Source organism: Desmodus rotundus, chromosome 8 (genome assembly GCF_022682495.2).
Source record: "Desmodus rotundus isolate HL8 chromosome 8, HLdesRot8A.1, whole genome shotgun sequence".
In the NCBI taxonomy this organism is placed as follows: Eukaryota; Metazoa; Chordata; class Mammalia; order Chiroptera; family Phyllostomidae; genus Desmodus; species Desmodus rotundus.
Genome location: NC_071394.1, coordinates 117,765,569 through 117,789,027, shown reverse-complemented (window position 1 = coordinate 117,789,027; position 23,459 = coordinate 117,765,569). Strand labels below are relative to the sequence as shown.

The 23,459-nt window shown below is 35.9% G+C and overlaps 1 protein-coding gene across 1 annotated transcript in view; it reads right to left on the bottom strand.

Moving 5' to 3' along the window:
• Nucleotides 1-63: 63 nt before the first annotated feature.
• The window catches only part of ZCWPW2 (zinc finger CW-type and PWWP domain containing 2), a 96,766-nt gene continuing 73,370 nt past the window's right edge, over nt 64-23,459 (bottom strand). Inside the window, exons 7-10 of the mRNA XM_053929266.1 lie at nt 11,307-11,365; nt 10,185-10,252; nt 3,789-3,913; nt 64-652 (exon numbers count right to left, since the gene is read on the bottom strand). Of these exons, the coding sequence (XP_053785241.1) occupies nt 491-652; nt 3,789-3,913; nt 10,185-10,252; nt 11,307-11,365 (414 nt within the window). The 3' untranslated portion in view covers nt 64-490. The remainder of the gene's footprint in view (nt 653-3,788; nt 3,914-10,184; nt 10,253-11,306; nt 11,366-23,459) is intronic.

Genomic DNA, 23,459 nt, shown 5'->3' with positions numbered 1-23,459 from the left:
CCAATATAATAAGGCAATTGACATTTTTACTTTTTAAAAAAACTACAACTCTATTATACAACCATTTTTACATTTCCTTTTATTTTATAGTAGCTTAATTCCACTACAAATATACATTCTTTAAACATATTAGATTGGAAGTATCTGTAAGAATTCTAATAGACTTCTTAGCCATTTTAACAGCCACATTTGAATAAAGGTCTTAAATAATTATTGTAAAGCATGTATTTGTGCAATAAATTTCATAAATTATTTTAAAATTAGGGCAAATGAAAAAAGTCTACGAATATCAGGGTTTCTTATATTCTAAAATTTTAACACTTAAGTATCATTTGACTGGATCTCAAAACAATGTACACTCTCAAAATATAAAGAAGAAAGTTATTACAAAATCAACTTTGGTATAATACTCACATATACCTATTTCACTAAACATTTTAAATTTTTGACTTTGTTTTTATAATTAACTTTTGAAAATATCTATAATGCCCTAAAATTCAGACATCAAAGCATCGATTTCTTTAAACTTGTTAGTTATATTTTCAATACATTCCCCAGCTTTTAACTTTATCCCATCAATTACAACATAGTCCTCTTCGCAGTGGTTTTCAGATGGACCGCTTGCAGAAGCTTCAGGGGGCCACTGACACGGCTGCAAAAACAACCGCACAATTCGTCAGAACCACGTCAAACTGACTTGAAGACTGGGCTTAATTATCTGAACGAAACATGAAGTAGTAGGTAACTCCTCAAACCACAGCAGCTACACAACATTTTCTGCTGTGGTGGTGGTCAAATAATGATCCCCATGCATAGTATAATGTATGCGTGTACTTGTATAAAAATGACTTACTTCTGTCTGTTCCCCAAAGCTTCACATTTTTAACTGTATGCTTTGGAAAAATACAATCATTTTAATCTGTGAGTTTTCTATATTTATTTATTCTTAAAATTACTATTATACGGAATACGACGTAAACCTGTTTCAGCCACGTTTTCTGTGTCACAAGCATGTGCATTCCTCACAGACAGTGGTTATGTTCTCCAGCTGAGACAGGACACCAATATAAACAACGCAAACACACACGCACACATCGGAGATTTATAACTTCCAGATTCCTTAGAGTTAACTTCCCATGAAATTTTTAAAAATCTACATGTTTTATATAATGTAGATTATGTAACTATTTTCATATATCAAACTGTTATGTAATACAAATAATTATTAAGTAAACTATTTTATTTGTAAGTGGATTATCTGATTTGTGAATTATTCAGACGGATTTTATAAAAATCTGAAATTCCTTCCCACTGCTTGCCAAGTCAGGGCATGTCAGTCAGTGTTAATATTAGCTAAAGAAGAACGCAATTAGGAAGGTGACTCTTAAAGTATTTCAGTGACAAACAGAAATGAATTTTGATTATCCATGTGTATGCTTTATTTTCATGTTGCTACTCTCATCCATTAGTAAAATGCTTGAGAGAAATCAACTTGAAAACTCATATGTGAACTGAATGATGAAAACATCAAATTTATAACTTTGAAAATAGCTCAAACAATATCTGCTCAGAACTTTAAAATTATAAGGTGGTTCTTTTAGGTATGTTAGCTTGCTAAGAGGCCACATTTTCCTAAAAACAAAACACAGCTCCGATTTTAAGTGAAGTTACCTTTGGAAGCCATATTAATTTTTCCTGCTAACAAAAAAAAAAAAGGAAGAAGAAAAAAATAAAAGAAATGCCTGAGGTGATGATCACTTGATCACTTCTTTACTTTTAAACTGGAAGTTGCTCCAGCTTTAATAGTTCCATTGCTATTCTCCTTATTTAAAAATGAACAAGGCCCTAAATATCCTGAGCCTGTGTGAATGCCAGACTTAATAAAGCTCAGTGTGGAGAGTGGCTTATAAACCAGTCCGCAGGAGGCACTCACCTGCCTGCCAGAAAGTTAAAATGGTTAATTTTTACAATTCCTAAATGCCTTTTGAAAGCATATAATATTACAAGAATCTAAAACAAAAAACAAGCTCTTGCCTGGTGATGTATTAAAACTATGTATTTTACCTCAAGAAATAAAAATCAGGAGTAATTTTCTATTTTATCAAGTTATTAGTTATAATGGCAAAATAGAAGCCAATTCTGTGACAGTAAAAGCTCCGGGACATCTCTGTAAAACTCAGCCTGGCTGTATTTTTGAAAAGACAGACTGCGAAGGCTGAAAAAACACTGCACAGAACCATATGGTGCTCAAACAAAACACACATTTGCTAGAAAAGTAAAAACTGTACAGTAATCATATATACATATGTCACAAACCTACAGATCTTGTTCTATAAAAGGTGAGATATAAAAAACAAGTTTTTTTTAAAAAGGAACTCTAAATGGAAAAATGGCATTTTCGACCCATGCCAATTCAGGTACAAGTTGGTATCCTGGTGCTGATTAAGAAAACTATCGTATTTTTCAAGTCTGTGAGAGTTTTCAACATTCATTTTATTTTCTTTTAACACATCGATCCCCTTAACTGTAAATTCTGGGCATATTCTTGGTTTCCAACTCCATAAAGGAGGTATTTAAGACCTTCTTTATTCTTGTTGAAGTTCTGAATAAAGCCGTGCAATTGGGCAGCCTGCCAATGTGTGTAAACCACCCTGTCCATTTACAAATACACCGTTTTCTGGTTTTTGGGGGCTGGGGGGATGGGTAGTTGCTCAAAGTGGGAATGTGGAAAAAGAGATAAAGTAAGGAAATCTTTGCACTTATTCTCTCTAGTGACTGTCATTGCCAATTCTCATCTGTAATAACAGCTAACCCTAGGTGTCACTGACTGTGCAAAGTACTGTTCCCGGTTTGCCTTATTTAACCCTCAAAACAATCCTCTGAGGCAAGCAACGAGCAACTGTGCCAGGTCCCACAAGTCCTCAGGAGCGAAACCAGGTGTGGGACGCAGGCATTCTACCCTGGAGTCGGTGCTCCTCACCACTGAGCTCCCGCGACTCCAGACGCACCATGTGCCTATGACCCAGTGGGAGAACGGGTGGGACCATCAGGACCCCAGGCTCCTCGCTGCCATTCTTCCTCCTGCCCACTCAGGGACCAGCTGCCCTGCCTATGGAGGTGGCTGCTTACGACTTATTTTCTTCACACCTACCACACTGCTGCTTTGTTTTACTGACCTAGGTGTGTACCCTCATTTTATTTGCAGATACGTGGAGCTAATGAGCTGAACAGTTCAGCAAACAGTTGAAATTTATGTTGTCATATACGTATTGAATAAACTGAAGCACACGTAGCCTTTCTCTGCCCAACACAACTGGCCAAAAAGCAAAAAAGGACAAATGTAGATGTGAGTGGTAAAATGTATCACAGGAAAAGATTCTACCCCCAGGACTTTATTAATGGAGTTTGCCCCTGTACGAGCTATCCCTGTGCATGAAGTAGGGCAGACGTCCCGGGAGTGGCTCTCATCCCGGCCCCTTCTCCTGACTGTAGAGACTGGCAGCAGGCGGGAGGCCTCTGGCGGCAGCAAGCACCTCCCGCCTTTCTTCACTCCACCCTCAGAGATCTAAAACAAAGGAGCCCTGCTGCTGAAACACAGATACTTGTTCAAAGACTGATAGATGGGTTCTGATTTCTCCACAGGCTGCTAGTTTATTATTCAGCTCATGATAATCAAAAGCTGAAATGTGAGAAGTGAAAAAAGTTTTCCATATACTGAAAATGTACATCCAGGAACAACCTCTGCCATTTAAAGAACTGAAGTTGCTATTTATAACTATCAGTATTACCTTTTCTCCTGTATCTATTGGTTCTCCATGTTCCTCCTTGGTCTCATCTGGTGGGGGCGTGGGTTCCAGAGCTTGCTGGAGCATTTGCTCCAGTTCTTTTAGTAAAACTTCCGTCTCAGAGACAACTAAAGAAACATCATTAATATAGTAAAAACGCTACATCTTAATTCAATCTAATTCATAATCTTAGCCGCCCATAAAGAGGAAATCTTCTAAATGTTACAATATAAAAAATAAATATTTTGTACAAATTTCAAATACGGCCTCTGCTTAATGCAAAATGACTATGGATTTCTAGCTGAGTATTTTACAATTATTTTTTGGAAAATGTAGGTGACATTTTTGTTAGGTACAGAACATAAAGTACCCCTAAACAACAAAAGCTCACTAGAATTTTGTTTTTTAAAAATCTGGAGCCAAGGGCTCCAAACAAAATTACATTATTTATAAACCAGAGGTCAGAAAACATTTCCTGGGAAGGGCCAGGAAGTTTCTGCCACAACTGCTCAATTCTATTGTAGTGCAAACCATAGACATGAACATAAACAAATGAGAGGGGCGATGTTCCAATAAAACTTTATTTACAAAAACAGGCAGTGAATGGCAGGACTGTGGGCCACAGTTTACCAATCTCTGAAATAAAACTCCTTGAAACTACTGCTTAAAAAGGGAAGCCATGTGATTAAGTGGCTAGGCTAGACACAGGCTAGTATATCCTGACTCCAAATATCAACGCATCTGAATTGCCTAATCTGATGTTTAAGGAAAACAAGGTTAAATGCTTGTGGATGTGTGCTACTGTGACAGAAATATATACGCAGGAAAATAATCTGGTAATTCACTGGACTTGCTGAGATAAAATAATACCCCACCAAAGAAAAAACACCTATTATATCTCTATAGACTCAACTACTAATTAACCGTATGCAACTGAATTTCTGGTTTAAATAAAACCAACATTTTCATCTGATATAGAGTCTGCTGAGTAAAGATCAAGGAAAGGAGACCATGTGTGGCCCACTGTCCTGCACAACGGACAGATGGAGCATCTGCGAAGTGCTTCCAAAGGCAACATGACTCAAAGGGAAAGGCCATGCACACACATCCCATCACCTTCCACTCTGGTTACAAAAAGCTGACATACCACCTCCTATTTTCCACCATTCATTGGCTGGTCATCAAAAATCACACTAGGTGGAACAGCTGAAAGTTCATGGGACGTGAAACAGACTCAGGGTTACACATTTTAGAGGTAAAACATTATCACTGAATATGGAAACAAGGTGTCCTCAGCAATAATATTAACTTTTGATGTAATTATTGAATATATTTAATTTTTCCTGATTAATAATGTTTATAAAGAGTAAGATATGTATCCATATGAAATATATATCCATATACACACACACGGGTATCCTTGTAAACTAAGCATGTTGTAAGGTAAAAAACCAAAATTACTAATGTGAAAGGTTTTATGCATTGTTTCCTTTCCTCTAGCTCAAAAGAATCCATACTTTATTATCATCTTTGTTGATAATTTTCTCTTACCTATTACTAGTAAGAAAGAAATTTTAAAATCCTGCTAAAACACTGCTTATTAAATAATGGTGTTAAATAAAGTCATGGGAGGTTATCAAAACGAAAGTTTTCTTTTCCTGGTTGTCCCTATAGTACTGGAAAAGCAAGTTTTAGTTTACATTTTTCACATTACAGTTTTGTCTACAAAAAGTTTTTCTGTCCAAACTTATTGCTTTCCCCAAGTATTTTTCTAATCCTCACCAAAGGATTATTTTAGAGAAAGAGGAAGGGGGGAAAGGGGGAGAGAGGGAGGGAGGTGGGGAGAGAGGGAGGGAGGGAGGGAGGGAGGGAAAGGGAGAGAGAGGGAGAGGGAGAGACAGAGAGGGAAACATGGATGTAAAAAGAAACATCAATTGGTGGCCTCCTCTTCAAGTATTTTTACAGTCAATTAACAAATATTTATTCTGTGCCTCTGAAGGGCCAGGGACTCAAGAGAATAGGCCTAGACCAATGAGGCTTCCTGGACCTCATGTCTTCCCAGCCAATCTTAGGTTTTCTCTGCGAAAAACTTTCAAAACAGTTTGAAAGGAACTTTCTAATAAGCCATTCCACACTTTAGGACCAGTTCCTTTATTCAAAAACAAAACAAATAAAAAGTGTAATTGACATGTTGTTGCGTCCACACAGATCTGTGTGCTAGGGTAATTGCTAATGCAGAGTATGAACTATTACACTCTAGAACAATGGTACTCAAAATTTGGTGGGCGTAAGAATCACCTGGAGAGTTTATCTAAAAATATCAATGCTACCCTATGTCCAGAATTTGCTAGAGGAATGTACATTTTTGTTAAAGTAATCTTGTTAATAAAATTAACCTCTCCGTATTACAAATCTCACTTAGTAACCTTTTACTTAATAACTGCTTGCGGTTATCTTCACACCGACTCCCCAGTCCTGCTCACAGATGCTGTGTTTTTCTACTTTGCACTCTGAGTCTGTGGATATTGATACTGACATTTAATGCACTGTTGAGAAGACGGATTTTGAGCTATGCTGTAAAGGAAAAATGGCACACAAGCATCTTCATATGTCTAAAGCAATGCTAAAATACAACCAATTTACGATAATGAATGTCATTGCTCAATGGCATTGTAGGCTCTCTGTTTTCAAGTGATCTGGAAAAATATGTACACAGCTTTTTGATCAAAGGGTAGGTAAAGTAATGAATGACTTCATAAATCAACCAGGGTTCATTACACCAACTTGATGGATGTCAAATCCTGCTTGCAGAGCAACAGGAGTTTCACTTTTCTAAACAGGTATTCCTATATTGTGAACAGATAGCGTTCAAATATAATTCTCAAGAAATAGCAGTTACTGAAATCTACAAACTAGGTTATCAAAATTGGTCAACGGTATCTTCCAAAGACAGAGACAGAATGAATGCCTCCGCTGGTGGCATGACCAATCATCTTCTATCAATGCTGAGTATCCTGTAGTTTCCCTGATTTCTTTGAATTTGTCGTTCAGAGTAAAGTGGTAGCATTATAGCTGCTCCATCACTCGGAGAAAGTGAAAAAAATTCTCATACTGAAGTCCGTATCTGGCTTTTAAAAATGAAGTTTTGTAAAATAAATCAAATTGTTTTTCCATTCCTGATAAGAAATACTGTTTGTCTCAATCAATCAGTCACTATTTTAAAAGCATTTAAATGCGTATTTATGCAGTTTTCTTTAATCTCTACTACTCTAGTAAATGTTTAAAGAAGTTGTTTCCTTCCTTATACAAAGAAGAAAGGTTACCCCAGAGCTGGCACTAAAAAATATCTTAAGTAAATTTGCAGGACCATTTCAATGTGGAAGTTTTGAAGGCATTCTTACAGAGGTGGAGGGGGAGGAGGAGGAAAAGGTACTTGGCTTTTTGCTTGTTTGTTTGTTTTGTTTTTAAGTAACCACAAACTCTCTGTGTGTACATTTAAACATAGAGATGAGTAAAATAGAGGCTGAAATGTAATGAAGAAGAAAATGCCATTCCTGGAGACACAAACAGAAATAGGAAGCCTAAGGCTTAGTAAAAGGGGCATGAAGGCTAACTGCACCTTTCAGCCTAGACCTTAAAGCATCTCCAAACCCAGAGGCAAGGTTTGTCTTGAGTAGCAAGATACCACGTTTCTCCCTGTCACCCCTTGTACCTCCCAGACCCAGGCCCCAAAGTCTTCATGCTCCCTGTGGGACTCACTCCACAATCCAGACCTTTCCTATATTAATCATCCCTTTCCATTCGTACATGTCCCAGGTGGCTGATGAATACAGCCTTTGCTAATTTAATAATGAATATTAATAGATTATTAGTTTATCCTGGGTAACATGTCAATGTTTTATTTAATCATACTTTTATAGACTGTCTACTTGCCTAAAAGAAATGAGCTATTTACCAACAGCAAATAGTGATACAATTTAAAAAATGACAAAAACTCAGACTAAAAGAAATCTAAATCAATTCTTTAAAGGGGATACTAGTGGCAATAATTACATTTAAAAATCCTTTCATCAACTACCATTGCTATACAAAACAAAAACAAAAACAAAAGACCATTACCTTTAAGTTTCCTGATACTCAAAGCAACCAAAGAAATTGCTGTACACTTAGATTAATTTTAAGAAACAATGTGACCTTAGAAAAGTCATATAACCTATTAAGTGCCTCAGTTTTCTCATCAATAAAATGGGAGGAATAATATCTACCTTATCTACCTCGTACAGATCTTTAAAGGGTTAGATATATGAAATACTTAAAACAGTGAGAATACATAGAAATTGTTATATGTATTGGCTATCGTTGTTATTATTATTGCTATTATTATTTCATCATCATAGATGAATTTTCTTGTCCCTAAACACGGGGCAAAAAGTGAGTTATGGGGACAATACAAATACAAGGTGGGACAAAAGTAGGTTTACAGTTGTGAGTATGTGAAACACAGAGTTTATTCTTGCATTATTATTTATTAAATATCGTATTATCTTCCATACGAACAACTGTAAGCCTACTTTGCCCCATCTTGTATAATACATGATATTCCTGGTATCGATTTTCCAAGAAAATGCAGACATGTTCCACAAATAGTTATATCTTAGATTAAATCTTCATACAGCCATGGGCATACAGTTTAAATTATTTAATGGTTCCTCAACTATTCCTTGACTATTCTGTCTCATCGCCTCACAGAATTAATTTCCAGAAACAGTCCTCTCTGTGTTGGATAAGCTGGCTACCACCGAGTCTCCTTGCTACAGATGCAGAAACCAAGAGTTGGAGAGGTAAAGTAGCTGCACTAATTAGCTCCCTTCCTGATCTCTAACTAAGGCCGTGTGTGGGAGGGTGGAGGGAGATAATCTGTGGAGCATAAAATTTGTAAAGAAACAGCCAATCTGGAGCAGTAGACTTACAGGAGACTTCAGCTCTGGGAGTGTAAGGAAAGAGGGACCAAAAAGAAGGGCTTTCAGAGATTCCAGAAGAAGATGGTATAATTTTCCTCTGCTACTTGCTCTAGGGTTGATTCTACCTTAAGAAGAAATGAGAGATATTGGAGGCTTGGATCTAGGGATCCAAAGAATTATGTGTAGTAGGTAAAATACACAAAGAGGGTTAAACTGTGGTTAAAGAACTACACTCTCAATACGCAGTCAGCTCTTGCAAAGAACACAGTACACCAGATGTTTCTGTGCTTTAGGTGTTAAAAATGAGATAGAGGAGTAAAACAGATTGGGTTAACTATTTTAATGATTAACTATTGAGACTTTTAGAACCATACAGAATGTGAGACCCCTGAAAAGGCTTCCCTTTATGGAGGTAACTCCCAAGATGTATTCACATGGAAAGCCACTTCCTGACAAGGGCTTCCTGGCTGCACTCTATTTCTTCGGCCCTACCCCTCAAGAGCTGGAGGGGAGAAGGACCCCAGCGATGCAGCCCTCCACTGCGGTGTCAGGGCCTCCTGGTGGGAACTCAGTCTGGGATAAGCTGACTTTTGCCTTTCTACAGGAATATTTGAACTGATCCTGTGAGGCAAACAGACAAACTAGAGAAGAAAGGACATCTTAGTAAGCAGGAAAGAAGTGGCTGAACAAGTTTTAAGAAGATATAAGAACAATAGACTTTTGTAATAGTTTAGAAGAAGAACAAAGGATTAAAAAAAACACAACAATACCCCAACTTTCCTCTTCCTGTTTTTCTTTCTTTTAATGAAACTATAAATAAATGGCTATTTAGCCAATTGAAACAGTGCCATAGGATCTGGGGGTGGCTTCGAGAGGTGGGGAGTATGGCACAGAGATACCTTTTTGGGGTTTAATGTGCTTTGAAACCTCTTTGCACGGCTACCAAAGTTCCATCTTGCAAATAAGCATTTGCCTGCTTTTTAAGACTCACAAAAATGTACAAAGAGTAAAGCACCTTTAAAACTAAAACTTTCTCCCTGCATTCCACATTCACCCCACTGTGTTCTCATACCAATGGCTAGAAGCCCCAGGCTGCTGCTGTTCTTCCTTCGCTCCCTTTGGCACCCCTAGCACCCCAGAACATTTGGAATGGAGAGGTCTGGAATGAATTGTATCGATGCTTGGTATTTCTTCCTACAACTGCTGGTGCTTTATTTAAAAAAAAAATTAATACCATGCTAAAACCAGAGAAAATTTAATTCAAGAGAATAGAAATGTAATGACAACTGAAAAGCTCTAGTATGTAAATCAATACCTAAAATAACCCATTAACATTTCTCAGATATGTACATATCCACAACACTTTTTTTTCTTCCAAGGACTACGACTACATTTGGCAGAATTAAATATAGGTAAAAGAGCTAAAAGGAGAACATACCCATGTTTTCCTTTGATAAGGCATCATCTGAACAAACATTTTCAAAAGAGCATTTTAAAATAGCTTTCCTAGAAAAAGAATGTGACATAGTTTCAAATGATCAATCATGTATATTTTAAATGACCATTCATGTATATGCATTTATAATTATAAATTATGAATACATATTTATCTTGAAGTACTTTTTTCTTTGTTGTTTTACAGCATGATACAGTAAAAAATCAAAGGGGAATGGCGTTGATTTGAGCTCTCACTAGGTGAAAAGCACTAATGAGCTATCAAGCACCTTACATAAGATTTCCTTCCCCCAGAAACCTACTAAGTAATTGTCACTCCCACTTGGTAAAGAAACTGAGGCTATGAGGAATTAAGAATCTCAACATAGGTAAATAGCTGAGCGTGGCGGAACTAAACTCTGTCCAACTGCAAAGCCCTTGCTTTTCCACTACGCTATGTTGCTGATTTAGAATCAGAAAACATTTGTCCACATGCATGTTCTCTAACCATAAGATCTCGAGAAAGCCACTTAGCTTCTCTAAGCCACAAATTCTTCATCTTTTAAATGGAGAAAATTATGATATACCCCTATTTATTTTGATGAGGTTACTGGGAATTAAAACTGAGATAAGGCAATTAAAGTCCTTTTTAAAAATTTAATTATTCATCTTCTGAAGAAGGACTATCATATTAGAGTTAGTCTTTGTCTTTGAGTAGAACTCTCTTTAACATAGTATTGATTACCATTCATTAAAAATAAGTAAGTAAGTAAACTGGCTGGTTCAATGATAAACACTAAACTTGTCATCGGTGGCTTCTTAGTTCATTATAAAGGCTTGTTTCTGGTTTGCAACACCTATTTTAAACTAAAAACCTGCTTATCATCTGGTTGCACACATGATATTAATCTTTGAAAGTTCTAGTTCAACACAATTGTATAAACATCAAGTTTTCTTCATACTTCTAGGACTACTACTTATCCTTTTATTAATTCTTCTAGAAAAAAAATTTAATACAATGTTTCCCTAGAGAAACAGAATAAAAAATCAGGGGGAAATGTCATATAATAAGTAAATTCGATATATATTTCAATTTTATCATAATACTTTTTAATTAGAAACATACCTGTTCTTTTTTCTGAATTTGGGCTTTATCTTTTCAGAATTGTTTTTGGAAGTTGGCATCTGTAAAAAAGCAACAAAAAGGTGAGATAGCTCATATGACCCTGGATGAGCTCAGTTTAATGGTGGATCCTATATGGACCCAGTAATTCAGCTCTGAAGAAAAACTGGACTCCAGCCCTAAACACCTGTAACTCTAAGTCAACAACTTCACACTCACTAAAACTGCACTGACCCGCTCTACTTCCAGGAATGGCACACTGATTCAAATGAGTACCTAGCCCCTACATCCGGGTTCCTCACCTTCATATATACATAAAAATACCAAGTAAAATAAGTTTTAAGTTTTAAAACTTACATGGCCATTAAAGAAAGAAAAAAGAAATATTCATGCGCCAGAAGCATGAGGAATGCAAAACTATATAGGTGGGAACGGACATGGTGAAGGGCCACAAGGCATGTGCACCAGGACAGGGTCAAAAGGACTCGGGACTGAAGTTTTAATGGCTTAGCAAAGACCCAGTGAAGAATGTGGAGAAATCTGAACCTCCATATGCTGCTGAGAACATGAAATGGTGGGGCCACTTTGGAATACAGTTTGACAGTTCCTCAAAATGCTAAACATTGAGTTACCTATGATCCAGCATTCCATCCCTAGGTGAATACCCAAGAGAAAAACATATGTCCATACAGAAACTGGACATGAATATTCATAACAGCATTATTCATAACAGCCAAGAAGTTGAAACAACCCAAATGTCCATCAATGGATAGATACTATGTGGTACTGCCCTAAAATGGAATATTATTCAACTTCTAAAAATAATGAAGTAAGGCCCCAGCTGACGTGGCTCAGTTGGTTGGAGTGCCATCCCATAAATTAAAAGGTCACAGGTTTGATTCTCCATCAAGGCACATACCTAGGTTGTGAGCTCGGTCCCCAAGTTGGGGCATGTATGAGGCAACTGATTGAAGTTTCTCTCTCACATCAGTGTTCCTTCCCTCTCTTGCCCTCCCTCCCTTCCCCCTATCTCTAAAATCAATAAGCATATCCTTGGGTGAGGAAAAAAATAATGAAGTAAAGATGCATCCTACAACATGGATGAATCTTGAAACCATTATGCTAAGTGAAAGGTCAGAAATGTCAGAAACAAAAGGCCGCATGTATAATTCCATTTATCCGACACATCTAGAAAATGCGTGTCCCTAGAGATGGAAGTAGATTAGTGGTTGCCAGGGACTCCAGGGAGGTGAGAAATGGGCAGTGATTGCTACTAGGAGTGTGGTTTCCTTCTGGGGTGATGAAAACATGTTCTACAGTTAGATAGTGGTATTGGTTGCACAACTGTACATACACTAAAATCCACTGAATTGTACCTTTTAAAAGAGTGAATAAATTATATCTCAACAAAGGTATAATTAAAAAAGAACTTAGTGACATGGAAAAACTGAAAGGAAGGATACACTATATCAATAACTCTTAACAAAAGGAACCCAGCGTAGCAATAATACTCTTAGAAAAAAAGTAGATGTTAAGGCAAAAACCATAATCAAAGATAAAAGGGTTTTTACTCAATGCTAAAAAAAAAACTACCCAGAAAGTATAATAGTCCTCAACCTGTATATACCTAAAATCTTAGCCTTAAAAATAGAAAGTGAAGCAATTAAAAGTAAAAACTGATGCATCTACAGTTTAAATTATATATTTAATTTACTTCTCATAAAAAAATATAAAAGCAAACAGAATTTAGTGAATAGGAGAGTTCAACAGAAAATAATAAGTTTAATGAACACATATTGAACCTGGCACTGAGTAATTAAAGAATACATATTGTTTTTAAGCCTAGAGCATTTACAAATTTGACCACCTATTGGGTCACAAAGGAAGTCCCCAAAATATTAAAATAATCTGTATCTTACAGACTATATACACTGACTAAAATACAATAAGAAATCAAACCCCAAAAGATAGCTCAATAAATTTGTAATCTATTCATAGATATCGAAGAATTCACATTCTCCCATGAACCTTCTTGTGATGAGTTACGATCTATGTCATTCAGATCAGGGCTACTGTCTCACATTTTGGTATTTGGTTACAAGACTTATCTTCCCACTGGATAATACACTTTGTCTACATGTAACCCCTTGCATGCTGTGGGTGCTCATAAATTGCCTGTGGAATAAATTAATGAGTACATGTTGAGAGTAAGATAGGGTAAAGGGGAATGTCAGCATAAGGAAAAAATGATGTCGATGTCACAGTGCCTTCTGTACTGCCACTGTTGGTGACTTGGGCATTTAACAAATCCACACAATTTACCCTCAACGTCTAAAACGGCTCAGCGCAACTTTCACCTCAACATGTTTGTTAGCTTCTTTTATTTCTTATCTTTTCACTTGAACTTGCTAAAGTGAAAATTTTTCTTAGCCTATTTTGCCTAATTTTTTCACAGTTTCACTGACACTGAGTTTACTGATCCTGAATCAAGCATCTAAACTGCAAAAGCAGAAAATTTTTTTTTAATTTACTGTAGGTTTAACAGCTAACTGAGTGACATTTACATTGTACATTCACAAGCATTTATTATAATGAGATGAAGGCGGAATTTAATAATTCTCATACCATTATTAAATAGCTTAAATACCTTAATAATCATTCAAGGGAAGTTTATATGAAACACTGAAAGGATTCATATTGTGATGAGGCTAAAGACTGAGTAAGTGTTCTTTTTGTGAACTTCGACCTCAAGGAAATATCAAAATGCTTTTTCCCAGGACTGGATATGTGTGTGTGTGTGTGTGTGTGTGTGTGTGTGTGTGTATTAGCACACACACACACGAAGTCTGTCCAGAAAAAGTCCAACCACTGTTAAATAATAAAAACATCAATGTAACCTTATTTACCATAAATAAGAAAGATTTGTAATAAGTTCCTTACCTATTTTGTTAAATATTCCATAGCAACCAAAATGAACTAGTCAGCATTTGATGAAATGTCCTGTGCTTTCCTGCTCCAAGTCTTGATAAAGTATGATGCAGGGGGAAGAGTGCTAAGTCTGGAAGGACGGGATTGTGACTTGAATGCTGACACTTACTAGCTGTATCACTTTTGGTACGTCACACTAATATCTAGCAAAGCCTGGTATAGGCACTTAACAAATACTCCCTGGTTAAATGACCATTCTGCATTTCAGGATCTTCTTTGTTAAAAAATGTAGCCCACTGGGTCACTGTCAGGATTCTACCTTTTTTCCTGTGGAGCATATGACAGGGAACTTGGCACTTTGGTAAGGCTCGACTTTGGCAGTGTATTAGTTTCCCAAGGCTGCCATAACAAATTGTCACAAACTTGGTAAAGCATAACAAATTTATTATCTTACAGTTCTATAGGATAGAAGTCTGCCTTTTATAAAAAGCATTCATCATTGGATTTTGGACCCACCTAACCCAGGTGATCTCATTTTGAACCCCTTACCTTATATATCTACAAAGATCTTTATTTAAAATGAGGTCACATTTTGAGGTTCCTGGTGGACATATCTTTTGAGGGCTATGATTCAACCTATGAAGAGTACATACTATAATCTTTCCCTAGTCCACCCTTCTACGTCCCTTCCTGTGTTTTCACAGCTGATTCTCCTATGTTGTCTAGTCCAGTGTTGTTCAGAGGAAGGCCCACAATGTGACAGAATCAGCAACACCAGAGAGTGTGTGAGAAATGCAAGTTCTGATGCCCACCCTAGGTCAACTGAATCAGAAACGCTGGGAGTAAGGCCCAGAACTCTGGGCTCTCCATGCATACACCTCTTTGTTTTTTACTTGGAACAAGAAAAGATTTAATACTTGCTTTGGTTTCTTTAAAATCAGCACAACCCATCCAAACAGTGACACCCATCCACACAAATATAGTGCTACATAAGTTTTGTTGACTTTTTAAAGAAACCAAAGCAAGTACTAATTCTTTCTTGTTGAATGTAAAAAAAGAAGTGTATGTATGGGCAGCATATGGCATTTACTAAATGTGTGTATGTGTGTGTGTCTATGAGTGTTTAGTGATAATTAGCACTGCTGACTTGAGTGGCAAATAACAGAATTGCCTTTAATTTCAAAGAATAGAAAATACGAAAGAACTGTCTTTATATCAGATTTATATAATCTGCATAAAGTGACTTGACATTGCCCTTGCCATTCATTTAAATAAAAATATTTTTTGTTTTTAAACAAGAAGTTTGTTAGTTGTGTTAAATATGAGGGTGCAAAATTTTGATTCAGCCTTTATGCTCATAGAAAAAGAAATATATTTCATAACCTTCTTTTGAGAGTAATTGTCAGTCAATAATCAGTAAAGAGCTGCCTACTCTGATAGAATTTCCAAAAGTATATCTGTGCTTTCAATAATGTACACACACTCCTTGTCAAAAGTTATCACACAGAAGGAAAGGCCAATATTCTCATTTCCTTTTGGAAAATCTGCTGGGAAAATACGCTTGGCATAAGGATGAAAACTGGTTTCATGGAGCATTGTAAATGATGGTTATTACTTAAGCTTAGTATCTAGAGAGTACAAATAATAAAGTTAAGTCTTCAGGCCTAGATAATGATAGTTTTTAACACTTCTTTGAAAAAGGGGGAAGATTGAAATGAGCATTTTCTAGCCCTATTTTCAACATGATTTCAACAGAGAGAATGCAAATCTGCATAAATGTCAGTCAATTACCATATGCTCCAGTCTAGTCAATCTTTAGTAGAATTCAGTTTTCCTGTGAGATCCGAACAATATCAGAGATCAGTCCCTGGCAATGTGACTTACACATATCCTGCTGTCCTCTGCCCTATTTCTTCAGCCATGTGTAAGTTCGCACTAAAGCACTGTGGATTTCTCTGCTTTGAGGGACTTACCAGAGAAAACACTGAAGTGTGTATTCATGCAGTGAGCTGAGACACAGGAGGGTATTTTTCCTAAAAATAGAAGTTGACCAGCAGACCACCTTAAACAGAAGGCATGAAAGACCTTCTATTAAATACCTCCCAATCCTGGCTGAGGATAAAAGTCAGGACACTTCAAGAAGTTCCATAATTATGCACTTCACTTGATAATTTTTAGAGCCTTGGACTTAATTTTGTAATGGTTTTTGACTATCTATCTATACCAGGGAGAAAACATAAAAATTTTATACACACACACACACACACACAAACACACATTTTTTAACAGATAAGATTTCACTCACACCTATAAAGAGATTAAGACTACTCAGGGCTAACCAAAACATGGTGTCCTGGGAGGAAAGATGCCCATGAAAAGCAGAACTTATGTCACAGTTGTTTGTCTGATTTGAATGGAGCCAGTACATTAGATTATTTGTCCTCTAATTAGAGACTCTCTAAAAATCCAAGGATGTTGACAACAATTCCTAATTGTGCATAATTTTTTCTAAAGACTCTCTAGAATCTACATATTTCAATTAACTTGTAAAAAATCTAATGCATACAGAACATTCAATGGTTATAGTACCTACACTACACATTTTTCCTGGACAAAAGAAGGAATGTGGCGAGCTTCTTTGTCTGTTTTACCATTTTTGGATCTACCAACTTGAATAGTAAGGACAACCAGCCTGACTCCTCACCCCATGGATCACTGTCAAATGCTCCAGGCATTCACTGTCAGCACTGTGTAAAAGATGTTTCTCCTACATAGGAATAAACAGATTCTACCTATATAATAGCAAAATTTAAAAGAAGATTCTTTAAAAAATATTATCTAGATCCCAGTCTTTATATCAAGTTTCGGATGATTACAGAGGTTCAAACAGAGGACAGTCTTGTATCCAGATTCATGAAAGGACATGGAAAGTATACCTCCCTTTATATAGTCCGGGTAACCGTGTTCTCCACTAAGTGGGGAGCAAAAATTTAAGGCATGTACCTAATATACATGTTTCATGGTAAGCAAATAAGTTTTGGAGCAAAGTGGAAGTAAGAAATACATAAGCAAAAAAAAAGATAAATAGCATTTCGAAGTCATTAATATTTTAAAGAATTAAAAAGTAATAATTTATAGGTCTTCAAAGAAAGAAAATAGGTTTATCTTGTCTAGTATATTGGGTTGGCCAAAAAGTCCACTTAGTTTTGTCTGTAAAACATAAGACACACTTTCGTTTTCACCAATAAGTTTATTGACTTGGGTATTTTGAGTATGTCAGCTATCTCCCACATGGTATAATGTTGATTATTTTCAATTAATGTCTCTATTTGATCGTACCAACTTCAACCGGTCTACCTGACTGTTTCAGTCACAGCACCTTCCCCATTCACTGCACAAATTTATTTTTGTGTTTCAGTTGTGCTTTTACCTTTCTTGAAATAATAAAGCATAATATGTTGAAAATGTGTATTTTCTTCCATCTTCAATATTAAAATGGCTACACAAAAATTCACCAATTTTGAGAAGTATTTTAAATGCATGTTGATATGACAGCTGTCACAATACAATCTAACAAAATTGTTTCAAATGAGGTTAAAGACAACTAAGCACTACTAGAGCCATCTTACAGCAAGAAAACCAAACAAACTTTTTGGCCAACCCAATAAGTGAAAAGTTGGAAGATTGGTGGGCAGAAGGCAAATATTTATAAATTTGAAGTTATAGATGAATTTTCATTAAGTTATAAGGAAATTCTACTAATTTTCATTGACATTGTATTTTACATTTTTACTTTGCAATTAGGAAAACAGTAGTTTTCACTATTAGGCATGGAAAGATCATTTAATAGCTAAGGCAATAGCTACAATCTATAAAATACAAATTCATTATCCAAATTCCAATGGTATGTTGTATCAATAGCCACTCTCTTCAATGAGTAATATTGTCTTTAGTTTTAATGTAATGGAATGAGGAAGATGGTGAGTGAGAAATAGTCTAACCTTTAAAAGAAACCCAGGTTCACCTCGTGTGTAGCTTGATGTTGGAGGCATGACCCATGTGCCGCTGGGTCAGAGAGAAAGGGTTATGCCAGCAATGAATATAATCAGCAAAAATACACTGAAGAAACTTTAGTCCCAAATAACAACGGGCAACACCTAGAAATTTCCTTATGTGATAACTGGTACTCAAATTGAAGAAGTTTTTATTTCTTAACAAAAGAGCAATCATATTTGGTAGAATTCTCTTTTTTGCCTTCTGGCTCTAAGTTAAAATATGGAAAGTTATGGTCGAAAAGTTTTGAATTTCTGGAATCTGTGACATCAGTTTTTAGGTATTACTAAAATTTCAAAACTCCAAATGAACTAATATCTGAATGAATTTTTCAGTGGGCCTTGTATATAAACAAAAATTAATACAATGTTTCTATTGTCATAAATGGTGACATTCAAAACTTATTTGTTTTTTAGCAATTAGGATAAAAATAATTTTTACAAGACAGAAGAAAAAATTGCTGACACTCATGAATTTCCATTTACCAAGCGCCAGATCTGCATAACTAAAATGAATTTTCTCGAATAAATCACTGCCCTGGGACAAATCACTGGCTTGGGGAGGCAGCACCAACATCCCTGCTCACTTCCACTTTCTACAGCACCCCTCAGAGCTGCAACCCTGCAAAAAGAGGCCGCGCGACAGTCCTGTGGATGGGAAAACTGCCCTCTATAGCCACTCCCAGCCAACACCTCTCCCACTACAAACCCTGTGAACTTGGAGAATAACATGCCCCTCCCACTAGGACACTGTTGCTTTATCTTCAGGGAAGAAAATCAATAGAGATTTCAAGTCCGCTATACTCACCCGGATGCACATTTCCCCTCTACTCCCCAGCTCCTCCCAATGCCACTACCTGTCTTAGAACAAGAAGGTCAGTTTGGCTAAAGTCAGATCCATGGACTGAAAGTCAAATCAAAACAAGGGTTAAATTAAGCAAATATACAAGTCCCAAAGTAGACTTTCCTATCATTTAAAGAACAAATACAATCATCTACACCAGAAAATAGTTACTGTGAATCAAGGGATCTTTGCTTGCTCTCATAAATGGCATTATAAAAGGATATCAGAGATTAATCCATTTTGCCTAATTTTAATATTTTACTACTGACAGTTATCCTATAGAATTCCTACAGATTTTATTTTAAGATAAAATAGGTAATCAAGGGTGGTTAGTTATTAAGACACTAAAGAGTATTTTGTTAAAAACTATTCCCCTGGAAGCCTATTTCATAACAGTGCCTTATAGTTTCCCTCTGCTGATTCTGAGCATAGGATAATTGAAATTAGTATGAAAAGAACGTTTTATTTTAAGGTTTCCACTGATTGATTTAAAGAAATAAATGGACAATGTTCTATGTTAATATATATTTATTTTTATGTATTTGAAAAGTGCAAATGCACATCAAAAGAGTACATTTACATTTTAAAATTTGATTAGGAAACTTTGGGGGGTGATAAAAATAGTCTCTATTTTGATCACAGAGGAAGTTACATGAGTGTATATATTTTTTTAAAACTCATCAAACTCTATGCTTAAGATCTGTGCATTTCACATGTTTAAATTTGACCTCAATAAAAAAAATTAAGAAAATGGTAAGTCAGATGAAAGACCACTATAGTAACTAACAGCATGGAAAATGGTGATGGAATACCTGAATGGTTCAAGTTTGGGGAACCTCGGCCCAAGGAAAAGTGAATGGTGCCCACAAAGTAGAAGCCAAATGGAAATTAAATGCATTTTGAAGCCTGACTGAGACTCTTGCGAAGTGTTTCCTCCGATTACCACTCTTTCTGAGATTGTTCTCTGCCGGGGGCTAGAAGTAGGGATCTATTATAATGCTTATCTTTGGGGGAAGATGAATATGAAGCTAAGTGAATCAAGTGAATTGCAATATATGAAGTCCATATTAGTAAGTAAGCTTTTTAATTAACATAAATATCCATTTAGTCATAAAATATAAGCAACTTATCCTGCTATTGGGCTAATGAAAATGCCCTGCTTATTATGAAGAATCTTTCCAATAATTTCAGAGAAAAGTATTTTTTCAGTGGGAAAAAGTAGCCTAAATTCCTCATACATAAATGTATAAATCAAAAGAGTGGTCATTAATTGTGTCTTTCAAAGTATGTAAGTTAAACTTTTGGTGTTAATAAAAGTAAAATGTTAGAAAAAAAGATGCCCATACATATGTGCATGATTTTTATATATAAGCCAAAAACATTAGAAAACAATGAAAAAGAGATTCTTTTCCCGTTAGTAACAAATTCCTGGGATAGTCTTAATTAGAAATATGTAATCTTCTACATTGAAAAAAACTGAAGCAAATGAATAGAGAGAATCCTGGCTCTATCAACTGACTTGTCTCTTCATTCATTTTGCTTTGGTTTTTCACACTGAAATGTTACTGACAGCAATAGGAGAACTGTAAGTGAATTAAAACATATTTTGTTTTAACGAAAAAGCAGTCTTGTAAAGCATGTCACTAAAGCTCTAACGCCCCAAAAGAGAAGTTTTATTGTACAAGTGTAGCAAAACAGCTATATAAAATTTAAAAGAAAAACTGAAAAATGTTTGCAACATATTGTCAAAGTATTAACTTTTAAAGAAAAAAAGACTGACTATAAAATGGCTAGAATTGGCAAGCGAAGCCAGTCTAGTCATTCCCTTAAACTAATCATGGGACTGTAATTGGTACAACAATGTTGTCAGATGTTTTTGGTAAGGGATGTTCAGCAAATTGGCAAAATTTTAAATGTGCTTATTCTTTGAACCAGAAAGCCTACTTCTAGTAATTTTTCCTATCAAAATATTTACGCAAACACAGAGATTTGTGTACAATGATGTTGCTGCTTTTTTATTTGTAATTTTGCAAACTGAATCAACCTAAATGTCTAGGGGGTGTCCAACCCGTGGCCTGTGCCGTGGGCCACATGCAGCCCAGGATGGCTATGAATAAGGCCCGTCACAAAATCCTAAATTTACTTAAACCTTTTGCTTGCTCAGCAGTTTTCATTAGTGTTTGAGTTTTAGTGTGTGGCCCAAGATAATTCTTCTTCCAGTGTGGCTCAGAGACAACAAAAGGTTGGACACTCCTAGAGGAAATTGTTCAATAAAGACATTTCCAGAAAACAAAGTGCTATGCAACCACTTAAGATCTGGCAGACCTTTGACTTCAGAAGATGTCAACAAAATATGATTAGGTGGAACAGTAGAGTTTAAATTCATTCCATTTATGTTAATAAACTACATATACATGTTATATTTAAGCATAGGTACAAAGAAGTAACTGTAAACATGCAACAAATTAATAAAAATTAGCTTAATTAATGTGATAAATCTTAGATGATTTTAAAAATTCTATCCTCCAAATACAGTGTTATTATATTACTTTGAAAAAATAAATAATGATTAAAATGTGGGGCCTCCTTTTAAAAAATACTTTTGTATCTAAGACTTTATCTAATAGAACTATGATGCTATCATAAGTCTGATAATTTAAAATGTCCCTGCATCCTTACTTCCTATCTCTTTTTAAGGAGAAATTAGGGAAAAAAGTACTGGCATTTATTATACAAGCACCTACTAAAATACAATAACTATATGCTATTATAATTGCTTTTCATATTAACCTTTATAGCAATCATGCAAGGTAATTATTATTGTTCCCAATGCAGAGATTAATTCAATGAGATACAGAAGTGTTAACTTGCCTAATATTATACAACAACTAAGAAGGAGAACTAGCCTTTGAAGGCAGATGTGGCTCATTCATAATTTGCATTCTTTCCACCATAGTTTTTTGTTTCCTGAATGTATACACACACACACACACACACACACAAACTTTTCAGAATCCATAGTAGGCAACACCATTAGCTACTCCTCTACCCTTCCTGGCATACTACTTTTTTATCCTTTTAAAAATATATTTTTATTTCCAGGCTAATTGCCTCAGATACTTACTCTGGTCTGCACAAGTCTTTTCACATTCTAAAAGTACTTACTGAATGGTTATATGTATTTCATAGGTCATGGAATATTAGAGCAGGAAGAGACACAGAAGAATCTAGTTCCTTCAATTAAAAAAAATAACAAATAATCAAGCGGGCCTCAAAGAGATTAGTGTGACTTAGTCTCCTCCTTTCAGACTGCGGCCGTTGGGAAGTGGTGTGGTCAGGTAGGTGCGCCTACGCCACTCACATGTATCTTAAGAGGCAGCCACAGGGATGAAGAGCTGAAGGATGGGCACTAGGAGAGTGGCAGAGGCTTGCAGGTAGAACTCTAAGTAACTTCATTTCCACCCTATACAGCTAAATATATAGTGTAAAATGTTACAGTATGTTGACAATAAGTAGATTATTCGATAATTTTTGAGAATAGTATGTTTATTCCATTTCAGCTTCCCTCTCCATAATAAGACTTCTAAATTCCTTGGTTTTTTGTCTAGCATGTTTCAGTATCATTTGATATTATGTCACTACACAGTTAAATCTGTAGTTTGTTGAGTCCAGCAGTGTATTCAAAAGTCATGCCAACAGTTGGGCAGTTCTTGTTACAGACTTGTTCCATTCATTGCAAGATATCTTCTGCTCTTAACCTTTGTCCTAAAAAATGCCTTGTATTCCCCCAAATTACTATATGTTTCCACAAACTCCTAAAACAGCCCATAGAGCAATATCTCTCAAACTATGTGCGGTAATGGACCAGTTTTCCATGTCAATCTACTTGAGATCTATACATTATCATTTTTTTAAGTCACTAGGAAAAAAAATGAAGACATACAAAATACAAATTCCATTTTATTATTACATTCAACAGACAAAAATTACTCTGTCAAATTACTATACAAATTTCTAAATGGTTATTCTCATTTTTTTGGCTCTTAGGTCTTTGCAGACCAAAAATAAATGGCGCCCAGAACAGCTCTGGCCCATGGACCCCACTATGACGAGCACTGTCCTAGGCACAGTACCACCTTCACTGAGAATCACTGGTAAAAATCAAGCAATACGTATTAATGTCAGTTATTATTATCTTTGTCATTTTTGATTCAAAATATCCTTTAGCAGAGACGGAAATAAACAATTCCATCCACATTAACAATCCTGTACTACCTCACTCATTCCAGCTCAACTCTTCAGACAGACACACAGTCCTATTGCTTTTCTTTT